The sequence below is a fragment of the Microtus ochrogaster genome, chromosome 2, assembly GCF_000317375.1.
Source record: "Microtus ochrogaster isolate Prairie Vole_2 chromosome 2, MicOch1.0, whole genome shotgun sequence".
In the NCBI taxonomy this organism is placed as follows: Eukaryota; Metazoa; Chordata; class Mammalia; order Rodentia; family Cricetidae; genus Microtus; species Microtus ochrogaster.
The window spans coordinates 85,587,631-85,598,751 of record NC_022010.1 but is presented as its reverse complement, the minus strand read 5'-3'; the positions used below and the strand labels follow the sequence as shown (position 1 = coordinate 85,598,751).

At 40.7% G+C, this 11,121-nt stretch overlaps 1 protein-coding gene across 2 annotated transcripts; it reads right to left on the bottom strand.

Moving 5' to 3' along the window:
* Positions 1–366: 366 nt before the first annotated feature.
* C2H3orf38 (chromosome 2 C3orf38 homolog) lies at positions 367–5,745 on the bottom strand. 2 transcript variants are annotated; one of them, XM_026789001.1, is made up of 3 exons: positions 5,404–5,745; positions 3,960–4,198; positions 367–2,206 (listed from the first exon to the last, which is right to left on the bottom strand). In XM_026789001.1, the coding sequence occupies exons 1-3, from the start codon at positions 5,528–5,530 to the stop codon at positions 1,529–1,531; spliced, it is 1,044 nt and encodes a 347-aa protein (XP_026644802.1). In that variant the 5' UTR covers positions 5,531–5,745; the 3' UTR covers positions 367–1,528. The 2 variants fall into 2 exon arrangements, with proteins under 2 accessions (XP_026644802.1, XP_005345301.1); XM_005345244.2 differs by having other exon boundaries at positions 367–2,209; positions 5,404–5,739.
* Positions 5,746–11,121: the final 5,376 nt, after the last annotated feature.

Below are 11,121 nucleotides of genomic sequence, written 5' to 3'. Positions count from 1 at the left end.
AGAAATCTGAGCCTTTCTTAGTGTTTTTATACATTCAAAGGTTCAATAGTGAAGATAAGTAAAATTTCCACAGTACTGACACAAATAGAACAAGGATAATTTTTTATCTCATGCTTTTCTCAAGATATTTAACTTGATCCTTAGAACCTAAATGAATATAAAATCAAACTATGTTTTCAAACCCGAGGAGTAGCAGAGTGACCTAGTTGCCTTACCTTGTGAACACACAGTAACCGTTCTGTAGGCTGCTGTTTCTTTATAATATGCTGACAATATACATAAAGGAAAAGCAGCTTTGTGGTGTTAAACTGCCTAAAGCTCTCCTTAAGAACTGTGGGCTGGAACCAGTTTACTATTCTAATACAGACAAAAAGGATTTCCCATCTTTATTAACTTATGTTAGAACACACTGATTTGTACTCTTCATAGAGACATGCCACTAAAACAAAAGGGGAGGTGTGAATGAATGCTTACCTCTTCCAATATTCATAACCAATCACCCTAAATTATCGGAGTTCAATATAAAAATTAACAAGTATAATAAACCATAACATTTTCCAGATATTTTTCCAAATAGTAATTTAAAAACTAAAAATTTTAACCAAATCCAGGATCAGCAAATAGTTACCAGGTGATGAGAAATTTAAACTCTAACCTGGCAAATCAACTTTGGATCTCAAATCTAGTAACACAGAGGTGAAAACCTTTTTTTAGGCTACATGTATGCATATTTCCACAGCCATGTAAGTAAGTTCTAAAGGGGCTCTGTTTCTATTTTGAGGAGAATCACCTCTGCCACAATCAGTAGGGAAGAACAGTAACTTGATTCCTAGGAATGGTGCACACCTTTCAATGTTCAAAGCACAGTTTCCATCTTTAGGGTATCATAGTCAATGTTCTATAAAACTGTTGGCTGAAGCCTAAGTAGTAATAAGGTCTGTGTTGAAAACAACATCTGCTGCCCAAAATAGTTGAGCAAAGTAGATTTTGAGATAATTTGCTTGGACTAGAACAGATAATTTGAAAGAGACACTTCAAAAGAAGTATAAGCTTTTCTTCCCAGGATAAATTATTGGACTCTTTGCACAAGTATATTATTCATATTTTATATAATTAGTAACACTATACTAAGCATCTCTAAAATGTTACTTTTTGGTTTGTTTTTATTTTTCAGAAGCACTTTAGTAAGACCCATTTGTAAGATATCCAATAAGCATGACTACTACTAATTGCTGCCACTTGGAGGTTCAGAGATTGTAAGCTTTCACTAAATAAATTCAAATACCACCTATGGTTTCTAAGACACACAGTTATCCACATCTCAAGTAGGATTTATTTGATGGACTGCAATAAGTTCTCACAACATTTGCTGTAACTCGGGTAGAAATAGCAAATATCCACATTAGCCTGGAATCCAGAAAGATATTTCAGCTAAAATACGTCAATCCTCACGTCGGCAATCACTTAGAGACGATCAGCGTTGTGCTGGGAAGGGATTCTGCAGCGACTTCCAGCTGATGCACAGTGCTCAATGCTTCAGAGGGTTAGGCAAATTCAGTTCCCTTTTGTTCAACAACGCCTCATCTCCACTACCTAAAACCTGGTCTCCAGTTCCACTATCCAGTGTCTGGTTGACATTAGGTCTTCCTTCAGTGCTATTACACAAGGTGACTACATTATAAAAGGCCTCCAGGTCACTCTGTTCAAATGTAACAGCTGGTTTCAGTGATGCTCCGGGAGCAAGGGAACCTCCTCCAATAATTCTCAGGTTGATAAATTTGATTTTCCAAGTATTTTCCATAAAAGGGCTACGGATAAGTCCAAAAATTTGTTCAAATATGCCCAAACAAGTATTTCCTCTGTGGACAGTCCCTGCGACTCCAACCATAACTAATCCATGAGGAGAAGAAGCACATTTTAGTCCTTGAGAATCGAGGTTGGGACTTAGAAAAAGAAATTCCTCTTTCACTAAAGACAGTAAACGAAGGCTCACGATTTCTGCTCCATGGTAGTCTATCATGTTTTGTTCTGAGGTACTATAATAAAACCTAAGCTTGACATCATGCCAGAAGTGCTGCGGGCCCCATCCGTCCTGAGGTGGCCCCATGAAAGGATTCTGAGAATTAAGAAGTTCAAAGAACCAGAGACAGAATTCTTCTCCTAAGCGACGAAAATCAATCTTTTCAGTTTTTTTGTCTTCTTTTGCCTGCTGGTTAAGACAAACACAAAGTGAAGTGTAAGTACCTCTGACAGGCAAGTCTCCACAAACCTAACCAGTGCGAGCGTCCTGGTTAGGGCAGAGGGGCTGGTGAAACAAGCACAGGCGAGGGAAGGTTGACCTTCACAGTCAAGTACAAACCCATTTCCTAGCTAAACGCCAACATACCAGTTAGAGCAAAGGGAACTGAACCATATCATACACAGAAAAATTTCTTTCAAAAAGGAAGAAAATATTTTAAATTTAAATTTTAGCTCAGTAAAATTTAACAAGGCCACAGCTGGGTTCAGTGGCACTCGGCTGCCATACCAGCTACTCAGGAAGCTGAGGCAGAAGGATGGCTTGAACACAGGAATCCAAGACCAGTCCCAGCATGCTCTCATTCATTCATTCATTCATTCATTCATTCTCATTCCCTCCCTCTCTTTTCCCCTCCCCACCCCCTCTCATTTCCTTATCTCTCATATGTTGGGAATCAAACCTCACAGATACCCAAGATCTTTTGTGTTTTCCCTTCCTCTAAGAAAGGGTCTTACTCTGTCCAACAATGACCTGGAGCTTGCAATCAAGTCTCCCTCCTGCATGTGACAGTACTCCTAGTTCATATCCTGTCTCCTCAAAACCAATTATAACACAGTAAGATAGGAATGTCATATGCAGTTTCCATGATTTGGTCTTAGAAAGTTTTAAAAAATCAAAAATGAACAAAACCCTTTAAAATATCAATGTCAGCATGAACAGTCAATGATAATGGTTTGTGTATAATTTTCGCTTGACTATACACATCTCTCAAAATTTAAAACAAATTGCTTCAAATGGATCCTTTATTGACTAAACTAAACGTCAATAAAGGTGATTATGAAAATAAGACATTGTCACAATGTTTTCTTTTTAAAAAAAAATTCCCCTCTACGTTCTTTAAAGAGATAATTCTAAAGGTAATTGAATGGGTAATTTTCTATGACTGGAATTTATACTATTATTTTTTTAATTAAAAGTGAATATTACTATAAAAACATGCTATGTAAACAACTTCATACATCTCTGTATGCCAGAACATAGTACTCACAGAGAATAAGATATATCTTATTCTATACTAATGGAGTACCTGCTATTTAATATATTTAACAAAGAATATGATATTTAAGTACATTTTCCAAGTCATCGCAATAAGCTTGATAACATTGCTATGAGCATTTTTTTCTCCTTTCTGTATATTAAGCAAACGAGACCTTAAAACATCATTTCCTAAGTAGTACTATGAAAGTATAGTAACTACCCAGAGTTCAATCTATCAACATTAAGCAATCAGTATCTAACGCACACACAAACTAGAGCAGCCAGGATCAACTGAAGAAAAGTGGAAATCATTTTTTGACGCTTCCTAAATAAAATTTTGACATGACTACCAAAGGCAGTATTACAAAATGGCAAAGGAAATTGACGATTAGCTTTCTTTTAAAGTACAAAACCACGAGAAGTAGAACTAAAATGAAATGATTCTTATGTTTCTAAACATACACTAGCTCTCATCTGTGGGAAGAGGACTATACTCCCGCGCCCCCCACACCCAATCCAATAGATTCCATGCACACCCATCTGAGAAGGATCTGGCGTCTAAGTGGCCTCAGAGGTCTTAAAGAACAGATAACACACACTAAGCCACTCTCCTCAGTTCTAGGATTATTTGCACAGTTTCAGACAGACAGGGATTCCGAGCAGAAGTACAAATCTACTCTACCTGTTGAAAGAGCTGGATATCCTCTGTCTTTGTAACTGGTTCTGCTGTCTCCTTCAGTTTTGGTGACTGTTTTTCCCAGTAACCTTTTGCATACTGAATAAGATTGTGTTTTTCAGTAGTTGGAGGTACAATCACTCCTTGTGTTGCCAAATACCTAAATATGACTTCTCGGTGGACTTTTTTGCGCCTCAGAAGTTCTTCTACATTTTGGCTATATACTAATATTGCATGAATAGCATCTAGGAAAAAATAACAGTAATTAACAGACAATCACAAGGCATTTGTAAATTTACCCAACATCAGCAAAAACTCTACTAAAAAATATTTAAGGTTTTGTGATACCTGCTATTGCATAAGACAGCTATGGCTTTGAAAAGAGAGACGTGACTTATCCATTTGTTTCCTTTACAAATCGTTCACACTTTAAACCTACTTTATCTTACTGGTGGTGGTAATGGTGGCAAAGACTTTAGTCCCAGCACTAGGGGAGACAGAGGCAGGCAGTTCTTAGAATTCTGGGCTAGGCTGGTCTACAAAGCCAAGTCCAGGACAGTCTGGGCTCCCCCAACCAAAATAAAAAAATAAGAGTTGTTTTAATACAAATATTTGACCCCAAACACCTAAAATCTATGAACCTTGAGAAAGTGATTAAAGTGACAATATTTGAGATGTCAAGGAATATTGTGAAACTCCTGATTTTACACATAATCAAAGTTGGTAAGTGGCAGAATCTGGAAGTTGTTTTTAAATTTAAAAAGTTGTGCTGAAAACACAGGCTAAAATCTATCTTTCAGACACACGACAGGTACAAAACAGCAAGAAACCCTGTCTCGAAAAAAACCAAAAAAAAAATCAATTTTAAAAAATGCACATATACCTTCCAAAGACCTTATTCCACGGAACACACAACATCTTTGAAGCCCCAAGTTCAAACTTCCCTAATGCTATCCTCTTTTTCCACCCAGCTCAGGGTACCACTACATTCGAGTGTTTTTGTTTGTCCTTTTTTAAAAAGTGCAGGACGAAGAGACTGAGCATTCCATGACAAATACGGATTAAAGCCACCGGCCTTTTGTTGGCTGCAACAGGTTATGTCCCTAAGAGACCCACAAGAGGTGTTTATGTTCTTCCTTTTCGGTGGAAAGAAAACAGCCAGAGCAGCAACCGCTCATTCCCCGGATGATAGAAACTTAAAACTAAATCCCACTCTGGGGCTTTCTGGAACTCCGGAAAAACGGCGGACTCGTCTGCGGGTCCCCGTTGTTGTTCCTTTGCGGAACTGAAGGAACAACACTCGTGTCACCGACACTGTCCGGAAGCTGCAGAGCGGCGCACAGCCGCGGCCGGAGCGGCGTCCCCGCGAGTTCGGGCCCCGGGCGGCCCCGCAGCGACTCCGGCCCGCCCGTCCCCTCGGCCGGAGGCTGCCGCTCGCCGGCGCGCCTACCTTGGCGGTCCACAGGCTGCACCAGGCGGTTGGTGACGGTGTCGCACAGGGCCATGATCTCGTCATTGTCCAGCAGGCCGAGCAGGTTCCGGCAGCCCTCCGTCTCCAGGTGGCTGAGCCCCGACATCTCGCCCGGGGAACGGGGCAGAGGGCGACGCCACCAATGTCGCCCTCTCGGCCCGTGGGCCGGCCGGCGCCTTGGCAACAGACACCGGAAGTGCCTTTCCAGTCGCTCTCGCCGGAACCGTATCGGATATTCCAGTCCCCGCCCCCTCCGGTGGGGGGCGGAAGTGCTTTCTCAGAAAGTCCGCGAGGAAACGCTAGGCATCCCGACTTATGGTTCCGGGCTGTCTGGGAGTAGCGTTCCACCGATCGCGCTTAAAAGAGGCCTCGTGACCATTCACCTTCCACTCGAGGGTTGGTTAGAAACGAACCTTTAAAGTCACCAGCACCGACCCCTCCGGAAGCGTTACTTAAAGTGCAGCTCATGCGCTGGCGGCTGCGTGGGGCGGAGAGCGCAAGCGCGCTCCCGTCCTACCGCGGGGCTTGCAGGTGAACTCGCTCCTCCCTCCCCTCCCGTGGCCCGGGAGCGTTTGAATGTCTGTCGTGTGTGGCCGATTTTGAGTTAGGTGAGCCTCGATATTCCTAGCTCCACAAGTGAAAATACACTTTTTTTTTCTTAATTTATTTATTTATTGAGGATTTCTGCCTCCTCCCCGCCACCGCCTCCCATTTCCCTCCCCCTCCCCCGATTAAGTAAACACTATGCTTGGAAAATGTTTACAAAGAACTATAACTTGCTTAGCCGTGATCCCACGCTTTCCCACCTTGTGGATGACTTTATAAGTCGAGCCCATGGAGGAGGTAGTGGAACCTGAGTTTGCAGCTGGTTGATCACAGGTACAACTGAAACAACCTGAGGCTTCAGATTTGCATCAAGGTGCAGCTGAAGGGGCGAGGTGCCACACCGTCTTGGGACTGTGCCTCTAGCTGCATATCCTGACACCTTTAGATTTGAATTAGTGGCTGGCATTTCCCACTGTAGTAATAGTTACTTGGTTGATGTGGGAGAAGTATACACAGACGACACACCCACCTCGGGCAGAAAGTGATTTGTGTTGTGAGTATAATCAGAAGAAACTGAATTTCGGTTAGACTGTTTCCTAAATACAAAACAATATTTGGAGCAGGATAATTTATTGTGGGAGAGGTTGAGTTCTGCATTGCAGGATGCTTAGTACCTTCGCTACATTTCCACAAGTGTGTCCTTCTCTAGCTTGTCGCACGTGAACATACCTCCAGAGTACCAAATGTTCCCCGAGAAAGAAAATCATCCCCAGGTGAACCACCGATTCACTTTCCCTAGGGGTTTCTGAGATAGTGAAAAATACTTTTTGCATTGCACAGGACTAACCACTGTCCACTTCTGGGGTTTGAAATTTTGCAGTGTGGTAGTTAAACTGAGTATTTCAAGTTTTCCTTTGACTTTGACTCAAGTTTTAATATCCACGCGTGGCTAGTGGCTACTGAGTTGGATCATGCACATCTATAGATTTGTAGTCCATTCTGTAGACCTGTATCTTTTATGTTTGACCTCTGACTTCAGTCCTTTTTATTTTCTAAATCCATTCGTGCAGATAAGTCACAAGGGTTGCTTTCTTGGACTTGCATTCCAGGTTTCTGCTTCAAAGCCTTTGTTCTCACTATGTTACCTGAGATGGCCTTCCCTTCAGATATCTCTACTGCTCATTTCCCCTACTATTCATTCAGGTCCCGGCTTCAAAATATTGCTAGGAAAGCCTCACTGCATTAGCCTGTTCAAAGTCACCATCAACACCCTACTTATGTTTCCTACCCATTTTGCGTATCTCCAAAGTGTTTATATAATTTAGTATACTATATTGTTTATTGCTCTCATTCCATCCCCATCCCATTATAAGGTGAGCTCTGTGAGGCAAGCAATTTTTGTTTCATTACTTTTACAAAGTCTGGCACATAATAGATAAGTTATTTTAACAGCAATTTTTAATAAATAAATACACCATGAATCCTGGAGGGTTTTCAATGAGGATGGAATGATCCAGCTTGTTTCAAAGAGGGTGACTTTGAGTCGTGGTATGAAAGGTAGGCTGAAGTGAGGAAAGAGGAAAGAGAGCCCAATTAGGAGGCTACTAATATTAGTCTGTGTGACAGAATATCACAAGCTGAGGTCGAGTGGAACAGCCGGTAGTCTTGGATGGCTGCAGGCTTTGGTTTGGGCCACCAGAGTTGCCATTTACTGAGAAAAAGAACACTTGGTAAAGTAGGTTTTAATGGAGAATATAAGAGGCAAGAGCTCAGACTTTCTAGAGCAAGTGATGATACCTAAAAAAGAGTAAATCAAAGGAAGAAGGTTGGAACAGAGAGAGGGTCCTGAATTAATTGTGATCCAATAGAATAGTATGAAGGCAGGTAGAATTTTCAATATGACTATAAGGCCAGAGACAGAATAGTAATCCTAACTAATTTAGCAAGAGCATAACAAGAAGGGCTTTGTGAATTCCCGAAAGAACATCCCCATTGTCTCAGTGTGTGGGTGTACCCTTCGCGGTCCTGAGTTCCTTGCTCGTGCTCCCCCTCCTTCTGCTCCTGATTTGGACCTTGAGATTTCTGTCCGGTGCTCCAATTTGGGTCTCTGTCTCTGTCTCTTTTCATAGCCTGATGAAGGTTAATATTCAGGAGGATGCCTATATGTTTGTGTTTGGATTCACCTTCTTATTTAGCTTCTCTAGGATCTTCAACTGGAACATGATAAACTTACCAGGGGCTAATTAAACTCTTAGAGAAAACTAACTTGCCCTCTCTGGGGGCTAACAATTGCTGTTCCTCAGCTAGAGCAGGACTGTGCTTTCCTGTCCGTGTTGTATTTGGCCTGGCTTGGCTTTGCACATGTCTTATGCATGTTGGGGTTTCCTATTTGCTGCTGCCTGGCTGTGTCCAGAAGACAGTTTCCTTGTCTTCTATTGCCTCTGGCTCTTGCAGTCTTTCCATCTCCTATTCTGAAGTGGTCCCTGAGCCTTTGGTGGGAGAGTACTGAGTGCGTGTGTGGCAGGGGCGGGGGGGGGGTGTGTTCTGAGGATTCAGTTTCTTATTCTCTACACCTTGGCCAATTTGGTGTCTCTGTGTTATTAACCATTTGCTATAGAGATAGAATTGTCTCTGATGATGGTTGTGAGATGCATTAATCCATGGGTATAATGATAAGTCATTATAAACACTTAGTGGTATATTACCACTTACAGTTCCAGAATAAAACTACCATTCTAGAATTTGAGCACAATCTTACTTATCTACATACCCGTTTTAACTGTTTCTAATAACTATGAGCTGAATACTTTTTATAAGAGGTGTAAGACATACACATTGTAAAGAGACATCAGAGTATACTCAATATATTTTTTGAGAAGAAAATAAAATTTTCTCAGGGGTTAAGCCATTTCAGGTATCAGTTCTTACTATCTAATCACTAAGTTGTGGGAGAGTTTTTGAGGAGTTAAGAGTTTACCATATAGGGATATATGGTACACTATGTTGATTTTATTAGTTCCAAACCTTAGTTTAAAAACGTGTAAGAGTTCCCGAGATTTGTGATAGATATACTGGGTACTAGCTCATAGATAAGCACTAAGGAAACCAGTAGTAGTAATCACACAGGCTTATCTCTTCAGTGGCAGGCATGTATACCTGTTTTTATCCCACCTGGAAGGCTGGAAGTGGTTAATAACCTGGTGATCTTTGCTATCTGTAGGACTAGGCCTCACCCAAATCTCCCAATTGCTTATTTTAGAGTCTTTCTCCCTAGACTTTTATCATCAGCTATGTTTCTCAGTCAGTAGAACCCATCCTTATGGGAGATGTCCCATGTACTTTATAGCCTGAGGACCTCTACACTACCTCAGAGACCACACCAGATCCTAGGCCAGTAAGCTATAGAGCCTACCTTCATGTACTTTGTAGAAGAGTTTCACTGTTATTATGAATTGTTTTATTATACACATTAAATTGAGATAATTGTTACCAGAAAACTTTTTTTTCCAAAATTAAACCATACTTAAATGTGTCTACAATAAACTGCATGGTGTCAGACTCTAGAAGTTTGAACCAGCCTCGCTAAGTTGTGCTGAACCAAGTTTCCTTCTTAAATCTTGTGGTTTCTCTTTCTACTAGCAGTAGAGCTTGAAGGGACCCTCCCCCCTCCACACATAATAGAAATAAATTGTTATTTAACCTAATGTTTAACAAGCTTCCTTGTGATACTGTTGTTCTGCTACAGGGACCACACTTTTTAAGAATCATTAGAAGATATTAAACTGTCAACTATGTCCACTGGACTACAGCCTGTCCTTTAAATAGCTGATTCTCAGATAAGGTTGTCTCTGTTTGAACGTATCTGCATTCATGTTTGTAGGGACCATGGCAGACTGGAAAAGTTTGATTATTCAATTGGGTAACCCTTCTAACTCTTAGGCATCTGACAGTGCTTACCCTTGAATTATTAGAGGTGACACGTGGTGGGCACATGGTAAGACAGTAAAATGAGAAGCCATTTTTCTTCTGTATGTAGCACTCCTTAATGAAATGAACTGAAAATAACATTGAATGGCCATTTTAAAATGTGATATATACCCTGAACTTATGTCCTAGTTAAACACTGATTCTTCAAATTAATATGGATTTTTTGCTGTTTGAATGTAGCATGTTTGATTTGAGCATGTACACAAGTTCATACTAAGTATCATGAAGAACATTAATTATCAGATCATTAAATCACCCTTGACAGTACTAACTTTTGAAGGACTATGCTGGCTCCTGTGAGCTTGTTCCAGCTCAGCATGACTCCTCCTCATTCCTGCTTCTTGGCACATACCTTTTCTGCATGCTGCCTCTGCTTTTCTAACCCAGCTGTGATGTAGACAGAGTTGGTGGTGTGCTTTTTCAGCTTTCCAGCACCCAACCTTGGGTTGAGTAAACTATGCTTATACATTATCTAGTGTTGCGTGTAATGGCAATACCAAAAGATGGAAAAACTATGAATGAAACTTAACTTGATTATAAGAGAGCTTAGTACTATCTCCCCCAGATTATTCCAGTTCCAAGAAAGAAAAATGGAAAGTTACCTAAGCGACAACTTGTTTAAATATCATGATAGATTCATTGTTCTGAAAACAGATCACGTTTAGTCCAAGATCATATGTCCTTCAGTCAGAAAATTCTGCACTTCAGTGCTAGAATATTTCATGAACATTTTCATGTGTCAAACTGTTGTTTGTAATGTATGCAAATCCCTTTAACGCATCTATTCATTCATTTGCAGTGCTACCTCATTACTTTAAAAGATTTTCTACTTATACACCATTTTCCAAATTTTTAAGTTATAGCTAATTGGACAGGGTTATTTTGGGATTTTTGTTGTTTTTTTGTTCCTCTTACTGAACTAAAAGTGGAGCCCTTATGTTCAAGATCACTTTTGGAATCAAATAATAACTTTCATGATATTTTAAAAAAATATTGGCATTAAAACCAGGGCCTCCTCACTTTTTTCTCCCCATCTCCCCTTACCCCCCTCCCACCCCACCCTTAAGATCTACTTCTCCTACCCAGGAGGATAGCTATATGTTTTTCTTTGGGTTCACCTTCTTATTTAGCTTCTTTAGGATATCAAAATATAGACTCACTGAC